The sequence below is a fragment of the Toxotes jaculatrix genome, chromosome 23 (assembly GCF_017976425.1).
Source record: "Toxotes jaculatrix isolate fToxJac2 chromosome 23, fToxJac2.pri, whole genome shotgun sequence".
NCBI lineage: Eukaryota > Metazoa > Chordata > Actinopteri > Toxotidae > Toxotes > Toxotes jaculatrix.
Window position 1 is genome coordinate 3,025,681 of NC_054416.1, and position 23,893 is coordinate 3,049,573.

The 23,893-nt window shown below is 39.5% G+C and overlaps 3 protein-coding genes across 7 annotated transcripts in view; 1 reads left to right on the forward strand and 2 right to left on the reverse strand.

Moving 5' to 3' along the window:
• The window catches only part of si:dkey-172j4.3 (diacylglycerol kinase delta), a 114,688-nt gene extending 108,261 nt beyond the window's left edge, over positions 1–6,427 (forward strand). For all 4 annotated transcript variants that reach the window (XM_041030744.1, XM_041030746.1, XM_041030747.1 and 1 more), the window contains 6 exons: positions 1,622–1,785; positions 2,946–3,051; positions 3,417–3,506; positions 4,131–4,244; positions 4,363–4,477; positions 4,687–6,427. In XM_041030744.1, coding sequence (XP_040886678.1) covers positions 1,622–1,785; positions 2,946–3,051; positions 3,417–3,506; positions 4,131–4,244; positions 4,363–4,477; positions 4,687–4,739 — 642 coding nt within the window. In that variant the 3' untranslated portion in view covers positions 4,740–6,427. The remainder of the gene's footprint in view (positions 1–1,621; positions 1,786–2,945; positions 3,052–3,416; positions 3,507–4,130; positions 4,245–4,362; positions 4,478–4,686) is intronic.
• A 3,305-nt stretch (positions 6,428–9,732) lies between these two features.
• zgc:92429 (uncharacterized protein LOC445063 homolog) lies at positions 9,733–15,770 on the reverse strand. Its single transcript, XM_041030748.1, has 11 exons — positions 15,531–15,770; positions 14,560–14,609; positions 14,414–14,470; positions 13,790–13,944; positions 13,377–13,480; positions 12,720–12,772; positions 12,031–12,101; positions 11,429–11,531; positions 10,974–11,093; positions 10,383–10,445; positions 9,733–10,167 (listed from the first exon to the last, which is right to left on the reverse strand). The coding sequence occupies exons 1-11, from the start codon at positions 15,592–15,594 to the stop codon at positions 9,733–9,735; spliced, it is 1,275 nt and encodes a 424-aa protein (XP_040886682.1). The 5' UTR covers positions 15,595–15,770.
• Positions 15,771–21,003: 5,233 nt separating this feature from the next.
• The window catches only part of si:ch211-200p22.4 (phosphatidylinositol-binding clathrin assembly protein), a 59,058-nt gene continuing 56,168 nt past the window's right edge, over positions 21,004–23,893 (reverse strand). For both annotated transcript variants that reach the window (XM_041030695.1, XM_041030694.1), the window contains one exon: positions 21,004–23,769. In XM_041030695.1, the coding sequence (XP_040886629.1) occupies positions 23,755–23,769 (15 nt within the window). In that variant the 3' untranslated portion in view covers positions 21,004–23,754. The remainder of the gene's footprint in view (positions 23,770–23,893) is intronic.

Below are 23,893 nucleotides of genomic sequence, written 5' to 3' on the forward strand. Positions count from 1 at the left end.
AAAGTCAAAATTTTTTTCGACCTCCAAAAGTCATAAAAAACGTCATAGTATAGCATGGCGTTTTTTTCGGGCAAAAAGAGTCAAAAATTTTTTCGACGTCCAAAAGTCATAAAAAACGTCATAGTATAGTGAGGTGTTTTTTTCGGGCAAAAAAAGTCAAAATTTTTTTCGACCTCAAAATATCATAAAAAACGTTATAGTATAGTATGGCGTTTTTTTCGGACAAAAAAAGTCAAACATTTTTTCGACCTCCAAAAGTCATAAAAAACGTCATAGTATAGTAAGGCGTTTTTTTCGGACAAAAAAAGTCAAAATTTTTTTCGACCTCAAAATATCATAAAAAACGTCATAGTATAGTATGGCATTTTTTTCGGGCAAAAAAGTCATAGTATAGTAAGGCGTTTTTTTCAGGCAAAAAAAGTCAAAAAATTTTTCGACCTCCAAAAGTCATAAAAAACTTCATAGTATAATATGGCGTTTTTTTCGGCCAAAAAAAGTCAAAAAATTTTTTGACCTCCAAAAGTCATAAAAAACGTCATAGTATAGTATGGCGTTTTTTTCGGGCAAAAAAAGTCAACATTTTTTTCGACCTCCAAAAGTCATAAAAAACGTCATAGTATAGTAAGGCGTTTTTTTCGGGCAAAAAAAGTCAACATTTTTTCGACCTCAAAATGTCATAAAAAACGTCATAGTATAGTATGGCGTTTTTTTCGGGCAAAAAAAGTCAAACATTTTTTTGACCTCAAAATGTCATAAAAAACGTCATAGTATAGTAAGGCGTCAAAATTGGACAAAAAAAGTCTAAATTTTTTTCCACCTCAAAATGTCATAAAAAACGTCATAGTATAGTATGACGTTTTTTTCGGCCGAAAAAAAGTCAAAATTTTTTTTTACCTCAAAATGTCATAAAAAAACGTCATAGTATAGTAAGGCGTCAAAATCGGACAAAGAAAGTCAAAATTTTTTTCGACCTCAAAATGTCATAAAAAACGTCATAGTATAGTATGGCGTCAAAATCGGCCAAAAAAATTTTTTTTGACATTTTGAAGTCATACTAATGTATGACATTTTTTAGCCGCTTTTGAAGCCCTACTATACTATGATGTTTTTTATAACATTTTTAGGTCTTACTAAAGTATGTCTTTTTTGCCAAGTTTTTTTTCTAAAGTCTTGGTGTGACATCATGGCTACTACTATTCGACATAGTGGTGTCAGCCAATCACCTACCTCAACTTTTAAGCTGAGGGAAAGAAAATAGACACACAAACAAAACTAGACCAGACCTTAGAGATCTAAAGAGTGACACTCTCACTCTCTTTTATTTCATTTTTTATTACAATATTTATGGCATTATGAAAGCCCTATCGTACATGTCCATTTTAAATATACTAAAAGTTTTTTAAGGTGGTCTTAAGTATCAGATCTCAGTGTGTCTTGTGTGCATTCAAAGTGTACTTAGAGCTGTCCACTTGTGACCAGGGCCACTGACATCAGACTTGTCTTTTATGACCCATGATGTGGTTGTCTCAGTGTTGAAGAGGATAAAACAGACAAGTGAAATAAATTTCCCCCTACTCGAGCAGGTAAATGTATGGTGAAACCTCTCTTTCTCTGTCTCCAGGCATTTGAGAGCACTCTGAAGTCGTGGGAGGACAAGAGGAAGATCGACAGCTACCGTGCCACCAGGCCCCGCCTTAACTCCCAGCAGTCCATGGAGTACCTGACTGAGGAGGAGTGTGCTCAGGTTCAGCAGCTGGGCATGGTGGCTGACACACTCATCAACAAGTAAGAAAGCAACACAAAAACAAACAAAACAAAAACCAAAACATTTAACTCAAACCTCAAAAGTTCTGCTTTGCCTTTAAAGTATGACATTATTCTCTTGCAAACTGTTTTTTTGCCATGGAAATGTCCACTATTCTGACTTTATCTGAAATGCGATACCTTAAACGTATAAAATCCTGGAAAAATAAAGAAGGAGTTATAGAAAGGAGATATAAATATAGAAGCTTTTAATTTTTCTAGCTTTCCTCAAATTTTAGCAGGACTTCTTCAGTATGTACTTTTATACACACTGTACATAAAAGCAAGCTTCCTGTCTGATTGTCTACATCTCTTTATGCTTATGTGTGAAGACAGTAAAGGGGTCAAGAGGGAATGGTGCTCTACATTTTGGGATTCCTTTATCCCACTGCAATTAGCTTGTTTATTTGCTATGTTTTTCTCTATTGCACTGATGAGCCTTTTTATTTCTCCTTTTCGCAGTTATAAACCATTCGTATTCCTCCGCAGTTTTCACAAGTTGTCTCAGTTTGTCTGGTTCATTATGGTATTTTCAATCATGTTTAGAAAACTTAATTCTCTTTTCAGGATGATAAATATTTTAATTACATTTGTAAACTTATCTCAGAAGTTGAGAAGAAGTCATAAATGGGTTTTCTTGCAGTTGGGAAATTTAAATGGAAAGATTTTCATATTGGGAATTTGAAAAGGCATGCATGTAGTTTAAACCTTCTGAAATTTCCTAAAAAGACTGCAGAACTGTGAAGTTTCAGCGAAAACAAAAGAAAGTCACTTTGGGGCAACATGGAGATGTTTGTTTGGAGGGCAGATAAAGTGGTGGCATTATTTTTAACTTAAAATGGTTTAGTTTTTTTTTCCAAATTTCTTCAGATGGACTTTATTAAAAACAGAGATGTGTTGTAAACTAATCAAGCCTTTTCAGTTCTGTCATTCACTGGTCATAATTTTGGCCAAATTTAAAATCCAAACATCTTCAAACTGAACCCAAAGGAGGTACAGACAGAGAAAGGAACCAAGCTTTTGTCCCATCAACAGACAGAGATAACTTGTTGGAATAATCACCATAATTATGCCCTTTCAGCTTGTTGAAATAATAATTACAGCTCTTTCAAGTCTATGATTTCCTCCCTCATCCTCCCCAGGATTCGTGAGGCAGCCAAGACCCACAAGCTGGTGGAGCAGGAGTTGGCTCACGCCGTCAATGCCACCGCCCTAGTGCTTACTGAGGCCAAACTGTCCAGCCCTGAGGTAAGACACCGTGGGGGAGAGAGGAGAGGAGGAAAGGGCGACAGACGGACAAACAGATGGCTGATTTGACTGACGAAATGGAGAAGTAAATCATGCAGATATTCAGCAATACGCTTGGGTCTCAAGTTAATTTACAGGCAGTTAATTTTGTGGCCTGTTAACCTGAAATACATCAGTGGTGTCACTTCAAGGACACAGCAGGCTTTCCCGACTGATTTAATGGAGACTCATTAAATAATTAAGACATAATTGAATAATGATGGGAATTAATTAAAGAAAAAGTATATAATATATCTGTGAAATCAATAACTATTATTAACTGTTAGTCATCTTGAAAATGTTGATTTTAATTTGTGCATTTTCAGTGTTTAAGTCGCAGCACAGCAGTGGAGATTGTTAACAGCAGTAAAGTCCTCCAAGCTGAGACCAGGATGCTGCTGGATGGAAAACTACTGGTACAGCTTTACAAGTTTATCCACATTTTCTCTCTGTTGTGTTCATTGTTTCCTTTGTCTATTCTCTTTCTCTCCACTGTCTCTGCTGAAGCTGTTCAAGCCTTGAGGCTTCACATTTCAGTGTCCTCCTCCTCAGTTTATACTTTTAGTCAGACTTTATAAATTGGGCTAAACTTTCACTGATTTTATCTTCTGTGATTCTTAAATGCTGAATGTGATTTTGCTTCCCCAAACTTACTTGCAGTGACAGAGAGATAAGATTAAATGATTAAACATAAATAAAGCAGCAAAAGAATGTATCAGTATAATATGCTAATTACTTTTAGTTTGAAAGAATTTGCAGTATGGCCCAGCTGTTGACAGATTCACAGATTAACAGATGTCTACTGTTTACAAATCTGTGAATTTGTACATTATACACAGGGTGTCAATTTTCAGGTGGCAGAAAAACAGAGCAGATGTTAACATTTTGCATTTATAGATGGGAAATGTCTCCAGGCAGGATATAGTAAACTTAGTAAACTAAATGATCAAATATCACATTAAGTATATAAACTGTGGTTGTGTCATAAACTCTTGAAGATCTTTTCATATTAAACAAAAACACTTGCTCATCTCCCTCAGTCTGAGTCTCCGGAGGAAGAGGAGCTTCGGTCCACTCTGAACAGCCTCAGTGCTGAGTTGCACAAACTGGACGACATCCACTGGATCTGTCCACTCATGCAGTGCTCCGAGGAGGTGGGGAGGCAAACTTCATGTACCTGTTTGAGAGAGAGAATCCATTGAATTATCACAGTTTAACTAACAACCAACACACTGCCTGTATAACCTCTGGTTATCTCTGCGTCTTTCACAGGACTCAGTGAGGAGCAGCAGCAAGAGCAGCAGCAGTATGAAGCTGAAGATCATACCCAAGGTGAAGAAGGAGAGAGAGAAGCTCCACAAGCAGAAGTCTAACAGCTCTCTCTCAGGTAAAACATCAGGGCAGAGCTTTGTCTGATCCAATCATGTATTGATGGATTGGTAACAGCTAAATGGAGGATAATTCATTTTTGCTCATTTTGTTGTTTGCTCTTGGTACGTCAGTTGCCAAAAGCTGTCACTGTGTTTGACGCTGTAATCTAAAACTGAAACACGCCCAATTTGTTATTTTTATTTAGTTTTTTTCTCTGTCCTGTAGGAACTTGGGAAATCAAAGGTGGGTCAGGTGAGGCAGATTCCTTGGGCAATTGAAGTCCTGCATGAGGCGCTTCATTAATGCCCCCATTACCCTGAAAACCAGGGGTGAGGAGCACCCCTCCTGTTCTCCTCCCCTCTAACCGTGACGCCCAGTGGCTTGACAGAGGTATGAGGAAGAAAAGGAAAATTATCTTCCCAACTTTTATGCTATTTCCTCCCTGTTTTACTTCTTTGTCCTCCTTTTTTTGTTTTTGCAAACAGGAAGGATTTTTTTTCCTGTTTTTATTGACTTTTTTTTGAAGGGGCTTGGCTTTGCATCGCGTCGCTTCACCACTGGTGTTCTGCTTTTGGTTCTGTTTACCTGTTTGAGCTAGGAAGGGGGCGTGGCTAGCAGCAAATCAAACAGAGGACAAGGGAGGCGTGGAACGACAGCGTTCTCCTCGCAAAGGTTTTTGCTTTTTTGACAAAGAAATGTGTTTACGTGGTGCTCTCCTTGCATGTCGCGTGCAGCCATCTTATTTTATAACTATTATTATAAGTTCTTATAATCCTTTAAGTTTTTTCTCTCTCTAACTTTAATGGTTTTATTTCTGAACTTACGAATTTCCTTTGGACTTTGATTTTTCTTGAGACTTTCTAAGAGTATTTATTTCTTGTTGCTACTGCCATGAGAACTCCAACGGCAACAAATCAACAAAATGAACAAACTGAGACATCTCAACCTTATCGTCTGCTGAACTGGAGAATATCTTAAATGTTGCAAAAAATATACTGAGGAATGTACTTGTGTGGACTTGTATTAACCTGTGAATAATGATAATGTTAAGTGATAAATCATATATGATTTCACAAAGGTTCTATTGTTGTGGTTCTAAAGTGGTTCTTAATAGGCTGTTCTGTGACTTGTGTGGTCTGAGGCTATGCAGCCGTGCTGCAAAAATAATGTTCTTTCTGATGAGTCATTCCATCTGGATTTCAACCTTGTGAAAAGATCCGGCTGTGGGATTTTAAAGTACGGTACATCACTCAGTTATTATAATGTGACTTATGTGGGAGTCAGAAAAAATCTCATCCCACTGTGCATTTTTTTTTTCACTTCTTTTTTTTTTTGAGGACCATTTCAAGGTACAGTACCAGATGAAATGACTCAGTAAGCCTGATATTTTTGGCAGTGTACGATGAGGGTGTTTACAGAAGGAGGAAGCATCAAGGACACATTAGCAGAACATTACAGCTACTCAACATATTACTGCTACTTTGCCATACTCTTGATTGTATATATAATATAAGAATAAGAGTCAGTGGATATTTGATTTTGCCTTGTCTGTGGTTTAAAGCTATTATTATCATTACTATTGTTACAAATATATATATATATTTTTTGTATATCTTATTTTCCCAATGGTAATCTGTGAAGCTGTCCTGGCTTTGCTGCTTCCCCCTTTGACAAACTCCTTGGCCACTGTGCATATAATCGAAGCCAATTAATGCTGTTGTGTGTCCCTGCATGCATACTTAGCCTTCCTTCGCCTCACAGTGGGGGTTGAAGTTGCCTCATTACAGTGAATTTTAGCCTGTTAGTTCCAGCCAGTGGCATTTGGGAGTATTTTCTTCTGTTTGTTTTTTGTTTTTGTTTTAACCTGCTTGTCGCTCCAGATTGTCTGGGTTTAATTGCACGAGAACACTGGAGAAAAGTGTATAATTTACCAAGAAAAAAAAGAAAACAAGCAGGTTATAACAAACATCAAGATTTGATTTATCTGAATATTATTTGGCCTAGCTGCGGCCAAAACAAGTACGAGAAATTATGTGTGCTGCTGTTTGGACATGGGCTGGAATACTGACGTTTACGATTACTAGAGACAATTTCTACCCAGCTTTTACAGTAATGATCCTTTAATGATCCTTTAATATGCCAATGTTTTGGGAAATTAACTTATTTGCTGTATTTCCTGGTGGGAGGTTCCTCTGACACAGCTAAGCTTAGTTTCTCCTGCTTTCAGTGCATTGCCATGAAGCTAACTCTGTACTGAATGGACAGAGATGAATTTTACATCTTGTCGTTTGTGCTATACCACAGCAAAAATGTGAATTATTCAGTCAGAGTGTTTTAGATGTTTGATTTGCCAGGATGTGAATGTTAGGCCTGAGTCAAACAGGGCTGCTCTTCCACAGAGCTTAACATGTTGCAGCTCCATGCTTCTACAGTAGCACTGAGCGGACAAGCCAAACAGGCTCTTTTGTGATTTATGTTACATGCAGGACACCGTAGGAGAGGGTGGAGTGAGGGGTGTGCAGTTGGTTGCAATCTGCCACCTCATCACTAAACCCACTGAATCCTACACACTGGTCCTGTAACTTCATCATCATCATCATCAGAAATATGCTTTGACTCAGGTCTGATCCAGATGGACAAAGTTATTTTGAGACTTAACTTGAACATTTTATCCACGTGCAAGGCTGGAAACCTTTAAAGGATCATTACAGTGTTTCCTCTCATTCTCGTAAAGGGTTGGTTTTTGATTTTCTCAGTTATTTACACATTTGTAAAACTAACCTTAGCAAACTCTTTTACGGGGCGGAGTTACTGTGAGGCGTTGTAGATGTTCAGATCTGGTAGGATTGTGCTACTGTATCCATAGTGTGCCAGCTATTCACTCTACACCTTAGAGGCTTTAGTGGTGTTGTGCCAAGTTTGTACTGAGTTCAGTGGATTGTGAGACATACAAGGCGCGTGCAAGAGTGTGAGAATGCGTGAGCTATTTGCGCTTCAGATGCGAAAGTTGCTGTATGTCGTACATTTCAAAGTTTACTGTATCTTGCCTTGCACTTTACGAAGAAGCAAACTTAACGGGGAAAAAAGGCGTTTTTGTGTATGTGTGCGTGCGTGTTTAAAGATTTTGAGTGGTTTGTTTGTTTTTTGATTTGACGAGAAAATCTTTTATTTATGAAAAATGTATACGGACAAAAGTGTGTCGATAAAATGTAATATATCTAACCAGACATAAAAGAATGATGAATATATAGAGATGTATACACAAATGTTTATTACATTAGTGGTTGTACAATTACTCTCACAGCAGCTTGAGACCTCTCATTTAACACCAATGTTATTACATGTGATTATGTGTCATTCCACTGCCACAGCACTGTCTTTGAAATGTCTTTCCAATGTTACACCAATTGGTATTGAAACAGTTTCTAAACAGTTAACCGATGTTAAAGTTATTGCAACTTTAAGCCAAAGTTTGGAAATTCTCCAGTGTTATTACAGACTATTGATGAATCGTTTACGCAAAAAAGAGATGTCATGTACAGCCTGTGTTTAACGGATATTTGGGTGAAATTTTTTGTTTGTCACTTTTGATTTAATTAGCATTTATTGTACTGAAAATTAACGCAAAGATGTTTGGGGAAAAGCCATTTTAGGATAAAAACTAGTTGCCTATGTTTAATGGTCTTTTAACCAATGATTTCATAATTTTTTGTTTCTTTTTGAATCATCATAACGTGTCTTTTTTTTTGTTTGTTTAGTTTTGTTTTAATATTTTGTGTCATTTTCCTTTTTCAAGCAGTAAACTTGACATTTTGGACTAAAACTCTTCCAAGGAGTTAAATGGAGCTGAGAAGAAAAACACTCCACCATGTTTGTGCAACAGTTTTCTATAGGAAACATTCGTGAATGCACCCCCTGATCTGAACAGCCTATATATCGAGACTGCGCGCGCAATGTTGGAAGCCAGACTAGATGTTGCACGACCTTGTACGTTTCGAGGTGTTTTATTGTGTTATCATGTGCAGTGTGTAACAAAGACAAAGTCAGCGCAACCCTCTGGAGATTAAATGAATTATTGAAGTGTGAAGCTGGTGTCACGTGTCGATGGTTGCTCACAGGAACAAAATCAAACCTCAGCGTACATTTAACTCTCAGTCTGTGATGCTCAGTAAACTCTGTGTTGTTAAGTGATGTTTGTTTACCTTTCAGGTGGAGGGAGAGATGAGGGACAGATGTAAAGACCTCAGTATGCTTCAAACAAACTTGTGTCATCCGACTGCGTCTAAAGGTAGAAGTGTTTCCTTCGGCCACTCTCAGAGGTGCATTAGTAACGTGAAAGCAGAGTACACTTGCGTATGTACATACTCTGATACACTAGGTGGCGGTAAACTCTCTGTCCACTGATCACTGCTGTCTGTCACACTGAGTGAATGAATGAATGTACAGCAGAAGTTTCCATCTCAGTAGTGACACAAGGTGAAACTGGATCTAACTCCAGTTATGAAATTATGTGTGAAGCCCTCTGCTGGTCTATATCACCCAGTAAATGAAAGAAGGTAAACTCAGGGGCTGCGGTAAAATACTGTTTACCTGTTTAGATGATTGGACAAACACCTTAATTTGAAGCATACTGAGGTGTTCAGACTAGCAAATCAATCTTAGGTTGTCAGATAGAAGCAGCAGCACCACGTACTGTGTCTGCTATCAGTCTTTCTTTGCCTGTAGTAAAGCTGTTCAGTGAGTAATACGCGGAGTAGGCGTGTTTTCAGATGCACAATAGGCTCATAATAGTGACAACAATGTGTGGAAATACAATTTCAGCATGACTCATAAAGTAAAGGCTAATCCGACCTAAACTGTTTTGTTTACAGCAGCTGCGTGTAATATCAGAGGAAAGTCAAATGATTCATTAGGCCTTTAATCATTAATCTTAATCTTTCTGCTTAAAACGTGGGGGATGTGTGATGGATGGATGGAACAAATCTTCACACCACTGACCGAGCCATTTATCTGCATTGATTTCAGCTGTCAGTCGTGAAATGTTTTAGTTGTAGATTTACACAAAAAGACAGAGATTTAAATGTATAAACAGAAAAGTCTTTATTACTTGTTGTGAATGTGTCTATTCGTACACTCATAATTTGGACTCATGGCTACAAAACATGAATCTAATTATTTCTGGAAAAAAAAAACCATTTGATTTTCCTCATTAGTAAAATAAGTTTCAAATGAAAAAATCACACCTGATCAACATCTCGTTTTCCAGAGGGGTTACTCAAGATCGGGCATGTCTTCGTATCCTTCCTCTTCCTCCTGCCTCCTCTGCTCCTCCAGCTTCTTCTTCTCCTCCTCTGCCTTCCTCCTCTCCTCCATCGCCCTCTTCATCTCCTCCTCCACTTCCTTCCTCTGTAAATTCTGCACCTCTCCCTCTGTCTTCTTCTGCCCATGTCCGTCCTTAGTCTGCTTTTTATTCTCCGGCGTGTCGTAGGCCCAGTCGTCGTCCGAGTCGCTGATGTCATCGTCGTCGATGTCCCAGTTGGGCTGGTAAGACTCGTTGGTTTCAGTGAAGGTGTCCTGCACGGGCTCAGGCTCCGGTTTGTAGTTGGGGTCCTCCAGTTTGCCCCAGGCCACCTGGTCGGCCTTACGCATGGAAATCTCCACTTTGGACGGGACCATGTTGACCGAGCTCTGTTTGACATCGATCACCTGACGAGGGTTGGGAGAGAAAATGGTGAGTTATCAAAGATAAAATGTGGATATAAGACGATTTATGCACATTTTATATGATCATGGAAAAATCTGCCGGTGGGATGTGATTCTTGCATTTGTTGCTCGTGTAGTTTCTGTTGTTTGAAACTGCATTTCATCTAATCTAACCTCATCCCACTGGCAGACACACTGAGCTGTGTGTTTGTGCTCACCCCCCACAGGTGGAAGTCTCTTTTGAAAATCTTGTTGTTCTCAAACTGGATTTGACATGAGAGCTGCAGAGAAGAGGGAAGGAGGAAAGAGGAAGAGTGAGGTCAGTTTATTATTTTCATGTTTAATGCATAAATATGTGCATTGTAGACGGCTGCCTTTTAAAGCAGACTGTACGTTATCTTATCTTATTGTTTCTTGTATGCTAGTTAAATGGTCAGATTTTCACTACTTTCTTGACGAGATCTCGACCTCACCTACAGTACCTTATTAAATAAACATGCTTCTATGCTGCAAATTGAAACTAAGGTAAAATATATAAGGTTTTGCTAATTTTAGCTAAATGTTTTATTAATAAATGTCTATACATATAAACATTTATTTAAAAAAAATGTTCGTTAAAATATAAATTTATTTAAAATATATTTTAATTTTATATAAATTTAAAATATGAAGATGTATACATTTAATCTGTAACTAACAGTAAAGTTGATTTATAACTGAAATATTAAGAAATAGAAAAGAAAGAAAGTATTATATACTAATATAAAGTTTGCCAGTACATGTGTTTGATAGTGTGACGCTACACTCACCACAGTCCTGTTGGCCTCTATGCAGGAAAGGTTAGGGTTTGCGTTCTTGGCGTAAATCGTTACAACCACATTATTTCCAGTCTGGTGCCAATCATGTCGGCACGCCACCTTCTTCTTGTCCTGTAAATACACACACAAATATAGGTCAGTCATAAAGAAATAGACCTGGATATGTCCAAATACTAAATCTGCCTATTTGGTTGTTTACTCATCAAAAAGCACATAAAGGAGAAACAAGCTGTACACACCAATCCTCATTCAAAAAAAGGGTCATTTTCAGTGTTGAGGCTGTTTTGTTGCCCTTTTTATTTCTGTATTTCAAAGATATTTTGTCAGTTTAGCTTTCGACGTTATTTCTCTCAAACTTTTCTGCTGACTTTGAACCGGTCCCCAATGTCCTACCTGCCATTTATGTTGTCTTCCCTCCCCCCTCCCCTCCAGGGTGGTGCATGTACCTGTTTTGGGACCCAGCGGTGTTTCCCTGTGGTGCAGCCCTTCTGGTCCAGGAAAGCGTTGAAGTCTATTGTCTTTATGCAGCAGCAACTCCAGTACTTATACCTAGACAAAAAATATATGAATATATATCACAGATTGTCACAGCTGTGTCTTTCAGTAAATGGACAACATGGGCCTGACTGTCATTTTATGTAGCTATGCAAATTCAACATGCAGCAGTTTTACCAAATAAACAGAGAAAATGAAGGAGTGTTGTTGAAGTGCTCTCATCTGAATCAAAGAGCAGTGGCAGTTTTCATTTACTTCTAAAGTCTTTTCCTCAAATTTGTTTTGAATTACTGATCTTTAATTAATTGTTTGATCTTTTCTTTATATATTTTATCTTTAGTATTTCTTGCTTTGCTTCCATGGCCTTCAGCTTTGTTTACATTCCCCCTTTGTATGAAATGTCTAATTATGGTTTGAAAAGAGAATTATGCAAATAAAGATTATAATTATGATTTTGTAGACTATGCATGATGCCTTTGTAATATCCGGAGCAAAGAACTGGAAAGATGCAGCAGTAATTTGAACTCTGTTTGTCTTTGTGTTTGTTTCTTACCCCTCGTGGAAGACGGGTGCACCGGGGTGGTGGGTGCAGACCTCCATGTCTGTCTCTGGGCCTTGATAGACCTAAACACACAAACACAATGCGAATGAGCACAGTGTGGAGATCAGCTGATCAGTCCTGTTTAACAGATTAAAGCTTCTCTTCACGCCTCTGATCACAGATTAAAGTAACCTGTCAAGTGTGTGTGTGTGTTTGGCTGCAGTGTTTCTCAGATATTAGAGAAAACAGAGAAACACAGCAATGTAAAAATCTTCATTTGTCTTTCTATACATGTTCCTGAAATAAGATGGTCATATGTTTGGTAAATCTTTAATCTGCAAAGTAACAATAAGTAAAGTACAATATTTCCTGACATAGTCCAGTAATGGGTTACATGTTGTTACCAGCATTATCCTCTAGATGGAGCTGTTAATAAGCTTTACAAGATTGAAGCAGAAGAACGAGTGTGTGCTGGGGTCAGAAAACTGGGAGCTCACTATACTTGATGGGGGTCCAACAAAATAGTGAACAAAATGCTTTTGGCATACAGGTGTGATGGTTAAGTTCAGGCACAAGTGAATGTATTATATCCACTGGTGTCCGATAGTCAAAGATTTTGGGTCACAGAAAACTGCGACAGAGGATTCCTACAAAAACACACACACATGTAAACACTTAAATGAACAAATAATAATACTCACTGTTTTGCATCCTGAGTTCTTGCATCTCGTCCCCTGAATGACGGTCTGACTCTCTGTCGGAGGAGAAAGAGCCACAGAAACAGGTGAGATAAGAAAATCACGAATGTGTCACTCACAGGAAAAGAATCTGTCTCTAGATAAAAAAAAAAGAAATCTACCGCTGTAGTTAACATATGTCAGTGTGTTTCAAGTACTTTCTGAAACCACTTTTTCTTTTTTTATTCTATTGATTTCTACCAGAAACAGGCTGAAATATTTGTGCTGCACTGCCAGATATCAAATAAAAATGAGTTTTTGGACTTTGCACAGAAATGTCTTGGTGATTTTTGCAAATCAGTTTTACAAAAATATGAGCTGCTGTTGAATTATGTATCTAACTTACAAAAAATACATAAAGCTCACAAACTGTAAGCAGGAGTGCACAAAACATGCTACACACAAACTAATGAACAAACATTCTGGTTTTTTTTTTTCTGTATTTACTGATAAAATTTAATTTTATTAAAATGTGAAAAAATCTACTGGTGCTGTTTGAATATTTCAAGAAGAGCAAAGAAGTTTGGTTTTGAATGCACAAAGTCACACACACACGCACACGCACACACACACACACACACACACACACACGCACACACACACACACACACAGACACTGACCTTTCTGCTCTTTCTCAGCTTTCATACTGATTTCCAGTTTCTCCAGCACCTGAGTCAGTGACGCAGACACTTTATGGGACAGCTTGGTCTTGGGCTCCTCTGAACTGCGGACGCGAACACACACATTCATGTTAGCACAGAAATGGCTGCTGGGAAATGAGCACGCACTGAAGCATCAGCACAGGCCTGCACAACGATTCATGATGTTATCCACTAAATTATTTATTCCACGGATGTTGCATGCGACCTCGTCCTGACCTCTGTGAATAAATGCACATACGGAGGTAGCTGCATGCACGGGAGTTACAAGGTGATGTGTGCAAAGACACACAATTCCAGTTATTTTATGCAAATTTAAAAAAAAGAGGGACCTTGTTAAAAATGAGATATGAATGTAAATTACAAACACACACCTGGGTCTCTCTCGCTGCAGTTTCTCTGCAGATTTGGGTCCCTGGTAGATTATCTCTTGGCCGTTGGTGTGTTTAATCTCCCCCTTATCTGATGTCACCTCCGGCCGCAGAGGCTCCTGGGGCTTCTCGTTGCTGTGGCGCCCGCGGGTGCAGCCCTGTTCAAAACAAGAGAGGCCACTTCAGTCTGGTTAAAGGTGGAAAATCCTCGGTTTGTGTAAAAACACATTCCAATATTTATGTGAAGCTAATAGGAGACTTCAACAGTCTGAGTTAGACAAGTCGTGTATCTCTTTCAAGGTTACAATCAATTTAGTACAAAATTGAACAGTGCGTACATAAGATATGAAATAATCACATGCAAAAAAAAACAGACAAAACATATAATAAAATAATCAAATTGTGAAAAATCCAAAACATATTAAAGCTCAAAGGTCTTTTTTTAATGTGTTCAATTTTTTGCAAAGCTCAGTTTTACCTCCAATATTTTCACCTCTGCTTTTGAAATATTTCACAGAGATTGAATTTATACAGTAACCTTACTCTGCTTCCGTCCTACACTATAACCAACCACAAATATTTGCTGAAAGGTGAACGTTAACAGAGTGTTTGACCCTGAGCTTTTACCTTGATGGAGAGAAACTCTGAGAAGTCCGTTGTCCTTTTCTTACAGCAGGACCAACCCTGAAGAAAGACACACGAATAAACTTTTTATTAATGCAGAGAAATTAAAGTGTTGTTGTTTATTTCCTCACTTGTTCATTAGTTTTTACCTTCAGAGCATCATGGAAGATGGGGACTCCTGGATGGAAGAGGCAGGAATCTATTGGAGGAAAAAGAAAGACAGTGTCAGTCTGTATATAGACTCACAGTCAGCAGGGTCCACCAGCTGCTCGCAGGGGTCACTGGAGCTGAGCGGTAGCATGAGTGTCCCATAAAAGGAAGCTGGTTGCCAGGAAGATAGTCGTCCCTGTCAGTCAGCCTCACAGGGACACATGGCTCACCACGCATGCTGGGCTGGCTCACACTTTCTCTCTCAGAGAAACACACAGCAAAAAGACCAACTTCTTTGATATTACGCAAACCTACACTTGGTTTAACTGGATTTTCTCCGTGAATCCAGACCATAAATCAAACCAGGTTTTCTGTGTTTTCTTAAAGTTGGTTTAAAAGCCCAAATTGATCTCTAATCATTTGCAGTGTATGTGTCTTGTCTTTTTGTCATGAATTTGTCAAGTTTGACTCAGTTTTTACATTTGATTTGCAAATTAAAGGGAAAAACACAAATAAAATTCGGTCATACTATCATACTTTCAAAATGAAAAGGGGATTTTAATCCAGTGAAATGAATGAAATACTGCTTTAGTGGTTATTGGCTTTGGGAAAGTTGCCCAGGATTAATTTATGTTTGTGAAACAAGCTTTTAATTGTAAAGTCTTTTTCTCAGGAACTAAGGAAACATAGTCCTAATTTCAGCTCTCAGGAGACATAATTTTGAAATATTGCAGCTTTTCAATGTGCTCTGTTTAAACATGAAAAATTATCCAAGGAAAATTAAAACCAATCTGTAAACCACAAGAAACACAGAAACCGCCTTAGATGCTGAAGTTCAGGCTTTTGTCCCACAGTCTTTATCCAGATTGATCTGTCCACTGAGGCTTCATGTCCAAAAGCAGTCTGGCCAGAGTATAATTTAAAAACAAATTTTAAAGTACAGACACAGAAATAAGCAGCAGGATCTTACCGTCCTTGTTCTTGTCAGCGTCATACTTCTGTCCACAGCCTTTGTTGTAGCACAGCAGAGCCATGTTGGCCGGTTGGTTAGTCTGACTCCTTCTTCTTCGCTCTACAATCGCCGTTTGTTTGACTCTTGTTCAGATATCTTCCTCCAACCTGGCCGTCTCTCCTGGTCTTAATGCCGTGGTCAAACCTCCAGAAGTTTCTCCAGACAGGAGCAGAGGAGCAATCCAGAAGGAGTGATCGCCTTCTGGAGAGAGCAGACAGAGAGAGAGTATATTGGGGAGGGGTCTGGTTTGCGGCCTGGCTGAATGAAAGGTAAAAATAGCAGCTCACCTCCCTCCCCTCCCCTCCCTCCCCCCTTCTCAATTTACAGCTGTCAAAACTTATCTGGAGGTGGGGGATGACATTCCTCCTGGTGAGCGTTGGCTGTCACAAACAGTCCTGCTGCGGCCCGACAGCCGCCACAATAGGACGGACAGCTTGTGGATTCCTATCACTTTTCTGCCACTGGATCCGCTGCAGACTGGACTGGACTTTTTTTTTTTTTTTTTAGGAGAAAAATCTGATGGGAACTAAAATGTGCTTCACTGATTAGATGCTGCTTCAAGAAAATACAACCTGTATTACAGGTTTCCTATAGTTTGCTATATTATGTCCTATATTTTGGTTATAATGTGTTGTTGGGGAACACATCTCTTAAGAAATCAGTTGAAACACTGCAGCTTTTTACAGAAAACAGGAGTAAAACCGATCTGAATTGAATATATTCATCAGTACTTGAGGCTAACATGGATGTATTAGTAGAAGGATCTTTTTGTTTTTATGTGGTTTTGTACCAAAATCTCTTGTATTCTGAGCACAGAGAGACAAACTGCTGGCGACAGCAGGTGGTACGACAATAAATTATTCACTAAAGACAAAACACTTCTGTTTGTCAGGCTCAGTACATTCTGAGTGATATATTTCTTACCAGGGACCACTTAGTCAAAAAACAACAACAAAAAAAAAAACAACAACCATGAAATACGACCAAATTCATCACCCCTGGCGTCTGTGAGAGCCTCTTGATGTGATTGTGGAACGAATGTACACAAACAGTTTCATTATTCAGAGCTCAGTGGGAGTCAGGAGGTGGGAACCTGCTTTTAAATCCCTCACTGAAGGAGAGCTGAAGTTGCTGTAATAACAGACAATAGCAGGGAAAATCAGAGCGAAGTGGTTCAGGTCAATGTGTCACGAGGGATAAACAGCACAAGTGTACACAAAAACAAACAGATAAGCAGTAACTACGCATCGGAGATTACTGGTAAATGAATGTTTCCCACAGTTATAGGATCTCGGGGGCATTTTAAAGGTGCTACTTAAGCTACCCTTGCCGGGGTATTTCACGAGCAGTTCAGCTGAATGAAAGCAGCATTTGTTGATCTTTGCATTGGACACCGTTTGATTTTGCATTTAGTTATAAGTAAAAACTCTTTATAAAAAGATAAATGTGTAGTGTTTTTAAAAGTATAATGTGTGTTACAGGTTTGTGGATGTATGTGGGAGAATGTTGCAGAAGACGACAGGTTCCTACAGGCTTGCGGTTACAGTGTTAGTATGTGGGTTGTATGAATGTTAAAGAGTCGTTTTTTTCAGGATAAACAAGGTTACATAACTTGCCAATCACTAAAATGTAAGACAAATTTCTCAGTAAGCTATAAAACTGCTCAAAGACATACTTTATTGGGTAAAACGTGTTGAGATCTCACTAGAAAAGAGGCTGAATTAAGAAAACACATTCTCAAGCCCCGGGGCGCTGCAATTAAAATGAAGATGCGCTGTTTCACATTTCAAGGCCTTGAATTTTGATCATCTGAGACTTTAAAAATATATTTTTAAGGATTTGTAGACTTTCTTTTTTCTGTTTGAGTAGTGAGTTGAGATTCTTCCTTCACCAACTGTCAAGAAAACTCAAAGACAGACAGTCGTTTAGGAATGGAAAATGACTTTTTATTTCTTCAAAAAAAAAAAATAGAGAGAGAAAACAAATCCCTAGAATAAACAAATATACTGCTGTAAAATAAAAGCCTGTGATTTTTGTCAACTGTAACATTTGTTTGCTTTTCCATGCTTGATACAATCCATATATTTCTGCTTTAAATAAATAGAAAAAAAAATGTACAAAGAGATGGGGGAGGAGACAGAGAAGAGAGAGGGAGAGAAACAGATTAAAAGGTGTACTCTGCTCAAAAAACATTTGGCATCATTGAGAATTCATGGCTGATCCTGATGTACGGGGAGGTCTGCAGCCCTCGAAATCTGCATCGTCTGTCTGTTCAGCCTGCCCCCACTGAGTAGTAATCATAACTATATACTGCTGTACGAACGCTAATATCTTTCATGTTCAGAAAAATAAAGAGTAAATGAAAATAATGCAGTTGCGGATTATGAGAGTATGTATTTAAGCTCTGTGTTGTGAGTGTTGAATGTGTGTATTTCTCTATATACAGAATAGTGAGGCAGCAATCCGAGGTTTCTTACCAAAAAACACAGATGTAGAAAAAACGGAACGTGCACAAGAGATCTTTGACCCGACACACCGACTCACTGACAAAACCGGGAAATCCATCTGTTTGACAGCCTCTCTCTTTGTTTCTTTCATTTCATGTTGTGGGTGTCTGACTCTGAATCTTGAATTTCTCTTCCAACACTGCCACGGCTGCAACACACACACACAGCGACCCACAGATGGCGCCACAACAGTACAGAATCCGAAGGACAAATCTGCCATTGAGGACATGTGCTGCAAGTAACAAATGTGACATCTTTGGGAGAAGTAACACAAACAAGTTTGGCGCTCGGGTTTTGCTACAGTGGCTCGTTCATCGACAGGACGGACGTCCGTCAGATTCAGTCCGAACAAGTGATGAACCTGCTGCTGTGGACGGCAAATGACTGGTCAAGAAAGTCTGATCTATCTTGCCCTCCGGCCTTGTCAAGGCGCCTGGCAGACAATACATTTTAAAACAGGGAAAACAAGAAGAGGGAATTTATCATCATCATCATCATCATCATCATCATCATCATCATCACCATCACTGTCTTATCATGCGTTTTGGAAAAAGGACAACAAACATCCACAATGATACAACCATGCTCTCACCGACCCCAGAACGAGAGAGGGATGGCTCGCCAGAGAAGACTCTGCTCTCTGAGCGTTTGACACACTTGGTCTTAGCAGAGAACAAGCATTTTAATATGACATCAAGGTTTATCAGTGTATCCTTCTCCACCTAGATTCATGCTACAACAATGCAGAGAGGCGGTAGCAGCTTTTGAAGTTCAGAGAAACTTTCTAACACAAGCACAAGGCTGGTCTGATCCTACACTGCCCAGGTCAGTGGGCAACCCCAGAGAACAGTGGTTGTACTGGGAAATTCCCAGCCAAAAGAGTGAGAATTTGAGGAAGGGAGTTGCCGAAAAAGAGCCTGCATGCTCGGCCAAAACCCTCCCCGGATAACAAAATTACCTACGTGATAAAGCTGTAATAATTACTGGCAGTTACATCAACGCTAAGGAGACGAGGAGACGAGCCAGTAACGTTTATGAGATTCAAACAAAACCACAGTAGCCTCCTCTTCTACGCTCTCTCTATCCCGCCAAATCTGACCATTTTGAAACCACTCGAGACACAAAGACAAAGAAAACCTCAGTGCAACAGGCAGGACTGGAATTCCATGCAGAGAAATTTAAAGGTTTACAAAACAGAACAAGACACGGACAGGAAAGAAAAGCAAAGAAACAGGCCAACGGGAAATGCTGATTTAGCTCACAAGAAAACAGCTGTGTTGACTGAAAAAAATTAAGTCAGACCAGGTTAAACACTGATTTTACTGTTCTTCATATCAAAGTCAACCAATTCAGTAGTATAAGGAGGATATTACAAACATCAGAAATGATCAGATCTGCAGCTGGATCTGATATGATCCATTGTTTTAAAGATCTAGTGTGATGATGATCTGATTCTGGATCAGTGCCACAAAAGCGGCTTCTCTGTCTCTGAAGTGCCAATTTATCACGCCAGATTAGAGACAGTAAGACAGATGTCCCAGAAAATAAAGAACCATGATTAGGACTAATTTTGGCGCCGAAGAGGAGGCATCCATCAAAGTTGGAACCTAAAGGCAAAGGTGTTTTTATTTCAGACCCTGGAGAGGAGGATTCTGAGGATGGAGAACATCCATAGAGTGTATGTTTCGTACAAACGCAGTGTCGAACACAAAAAACCAAAGATAAACTATGTTTCCGTACTGAAGCTAGAATTGTGCTTCTCCGGGACGCACGTAGCCAAACGTGTGTCATTCAGACACATTCGCATGTGTTTCTTTTATACTTGGTTTGGGGGGTATGATGCACGTGTCCACAGGGAAACGTTTAACCAAAATGTAAAGAAAACAGAGAAAAAGTCTGGAAACAGAAATCAATTTCACCCCAGTGACCAAGTATAAACAAACAAAATTTGGATTTCTTAATGTAAATGGACAGGACAATGACAAGCTGGTGAATGATATTAAGTCTTCAAGAGAAATGTATTTTCCTATACTCTGCTAGAAGATAACTTGTGGCAGTAGTATGCTGAAAAGTACGCCCAAACACCGAAGAAAATACAGAGAAAACTTCCTGACAGCTCGCCTGACGCGCAGCTCGACGCTATGCGATGTGATTAGGGAGGTGCGCGCGTCGTCTGCTCTGTGACATACAGTTACTGCACTTGTCTGTGCAAGTTTGCAAAGATGCGCAAGTGTATTTCCGCAGAAGAAGAATTCCGGTCTAACAGGGCTTGGAGCCGAAATCAGCCATCCAAGTGATCACTGGATTCCCTTGCTACTTTGCAAAATAAAAGCACCCCTGAACAACAGCTAGTTGAGTGGCTAACTGCACAGACAAACTTTCCAGCTTCTGCTGAGATCTGCAAGAATTTGGCTAAAGCTCATTGGACTATATACTGTACTTGACTTGTTCTAGAAAAGTCTCCATTTGTCACAAAAGACCTGGATATCCAAGCATCAGGTTTGCTGTTAAGGTTCAACAGTCCAATCAGAAACAGTTTGTAGGCTGCTGACATCATAACGAGAGGCGAAGATGGCCAGTGTTGTTGTGACAGGGAAAAAAAAAAAAAAAAGACGAGGACCTTTCCTACTGGACACTGGAGCGATGCAAAGAGCGAGAAGAAAGAGTGCACTTAAAGCGAACCACAAAGCCCGAGCCGGAGAGCCTCCGAAAGGTTTCATCTACAGCTAAAAGACAGAGACACCAAGAGAGATAATAGAGCTATACTTACTAGACACTGGCGGAGGTGAGGACAAGGTGGGAAACCTACTGCAGGAGGTCTTCTACAGGTTTCAAGGAGGATACTATGAAAAGAAGCTAAGCTAACACAAGACTGCAACAAGAAATGTCTAAGAGCAATATCTATCAACGGCAACAGTGATGGGTGAGCGCAGACAATCTAGACAGAAACTGGTTATTATTACTATTTTTTTTTTTTTTTTACATATCTACACATACCAAACAGTGACAAAGCAGGCTTAAAAAAGCATTCTAGAGATAGACCAACTAGACAGAGTTGAGAGACTGACGCGAGAATCTAGAGATTTCACAGCAGAGTGGATGATGAGTGCGATACGACTGGACAATCACTGATGGCTGGGATGTAGACGCTGGACTGGGATCGGGGATGGGACTACAAACAGTTTCAAGTTCATTGTTAGAATGGCAGGAAAATAACTTTTAGTTACCTGCCAAAGTGGCTGGTAGATTAGACAAACTTGTTATTGTAAAACCCCAAACTACCTTTACAAACGTCGATTCTCTTCCTCAACTTTTTCACACCAGACAAGCTGGCAACAGCTCTACTACGGCAGGATAGTCACTTCAGTGCAAAATTTTTGCATGTGCATTTTGCAACAAAATCTTGATTTTACAAAAACAAACGAGCACATTTCGTGTCAAACTCGCTGGCTCAAACTTGGCTCGAAATTTGACACAATTTGATCCTCAGAAATAGCCCTCAATGGAAAACACACACACATAAATGTGTAAGCATACACGTGAACACACAGTAAAATGCCTTATGCGCAAATACATCAACAGTCAAATTCATGGCGACGGAAGCTTTGGCTGAAGAACGGCCATGGCCTCTTACATAAATTTGATCCCCAAAGTTTCCTTGAACCGCAGAGCGAGGGGTTATGCCAAAAAAAAAAAAAAATCAGCGTCATTCGGCTCTTGGCGCAGACAGAGCTGCACCTGAAGACTCTCGCTTTGATTCAGTGCAATTTAAAGTGAATTAAATTTGATTCAGTAACATTTCACTCGCTCACTCAGTGCTGCTGTCGTCAATCATTGGCACATAATGTGGGATCTGTCAGTAGGGCGTACCTAATGAAAAAAAGCTCTTATTTTAGAAACCCTTGATGTTTGAATCTGCTTGGTGAGCTAATGAAACAAGAAAAACAGATACACACAGGTCATCAATGTGCTAAAAGGCAGCTAACAGGCTAATGATGCTAATCAACACTCTTTACATGACAGAAGTACAAATTTCTAAAGGCCCGATCACACCTTCAATTAAAATTGTGATTTGCTCACATGGGGGAGGTTAATTTGTGCAAATTCTTTATTGCAAATTCAAGTTTTTTACTCGGACTCACAAATTTGTGCCGTTGACCAATGGCAAGCTTTCTTGACATTGCTGAACGTGAGAGTCCAAAGTAGAGGAAGCGTTTGCAGCTTATTAGCTGTGTTGCTCCATCCACTTAAATGTAAAATAATCATTTTTCTTATATTAACATTTCAGAAAACGTTCTCTCAGAGTATAAATTCCTCCATAAAAGAAGAATGGTTTGAGATCTAAATACATCTTCTGAATGGACTGTGTCAGCCTTTCTCTCCATCTCTTCAATAAGTCTGTGATGTAAAAATCCCAAGGATAAAATGCCAGCGGAAGGTAAACAACACAGCAGAGAAAAGACAACAAGCTCAGAGAGCCATTGTGAAAGACCAGCACTTATACGTTCCCGACTGGCTTATGTGTTAGTGGTTCGCTCGCCAGCACGGATGAATTTCGCTGTGCCACTTTCTGGTCTGACCAGGCCTTAAGAAATATATTTTTAAAGCAAAGTTTTGGTTCACAGACAGTTTAGATGACTCTGTACCGCGCTAGCATGTTGTCATCGCTGATCCCTGTCTCTCTGTGTGTATCTGTGGCTTTAGAAAAAGAAAACAATGCAGTATGAGTAACAAAGACTTTAGCTTTAAACCCAGAACAACAAATGCTCAACTACTATTAACAAATGGTTCAACAAATTGCTGTACAAGCCCCGATAACATTCAGGAGAGGTTGCAGGAGAAAACAGATCGAAAAATACAAAGATATCCCAACAGAGCGAAAAATTATGTGAAACACACTTGAGAAGATTCGCCTCTAAATCTCTCACTGATTGGACAGTTGTGGACACAAGCCAGAGAACGAGGGAGGGGATGGAGAGGAGGTCGGTTGTAAAGGTATTGTCTGAAACAACTGCTGTGCACACACAAACACACGATCTGCACACACAGCAAACACACACACCCCCACACACGCACTTAAACACTTGTCCTCTCCTAAGTGCTCCCAAGTTGCCGTTGCAGGCGGACAGTAACCCAGAGAAGACAAAATAGCACCAGTATGAAATAAAGCTAATTCTGCAGCAGAGACTCTCATAACAGTCAGATATATACAGTCTGACTGAAAACCAGAGGTAGGATTTCCTCAATCCCCTCTTCTCCCCTCCATCCTTCTTTACGTCTTTCTCTCTCATCCATATTCCCTCTCCTGAAACATCACTCCATCGATAGGATTTAAAACACAAATCAGACGATACAACAGAAAGAAGCTACACACGCACGGACACACACTCAAACACAGGCAAGCAGTTGTTTCAGGCAAAGACCAGCCAGGATGACATCTCCCCCACCACATCCCTCCATCCCTCCATCCCTCCATCCTCTATTAGGTCATCTTCTCCTCTTTCCAACTTGTTTTTTGGTGTTGGTTGGTTATCTTGTCGTCTGTCTGTCTCTCAGTCATTTTTATCTTGATCAAATCATTCCTCCGTCCATCTGATCATTCCTCTTGTGTGTTTTCTTCTGCTGTATGTTTGTATGTTTGTCGCTTTTGGCACTCTGCTTCCCCCTTGACTGGATTACATAAACTGCATCTGAATAGACAGAGAAAGGGTGAGAAGAAAAAAAAAAACGTTGTCACTTTTGTTTTTGTTTTGATCATTCTAACGTTTCCCTGAAAACCACTGAAACAACCAGTTTCCCTTAGGGAACACATAA

Coding starts and splice junctions, on each gene's coding strand:
- zgc:92429 (XM_041030748.1), bottom strand. CDS start 15,594: ATGGCTCTGCTGTGCTACAACAAAGGCTGTGGACAGAAGTATGACGCT. Junction 13,481..13,789: donor CTGCAGCGAGAGAGACCCAG/GTGTGTGTTTGT, acceptor TCGCGTCCGCAG/TTCAGAGGAGCCCAAGACCA. Junction 10,446..10,973: donor TAGAGGCCAACAGGACTGTG/GTGAGTGTAGCG, acceptor TCTTCTCTGCAG/CTCTCATGTCAAATCCAGTT.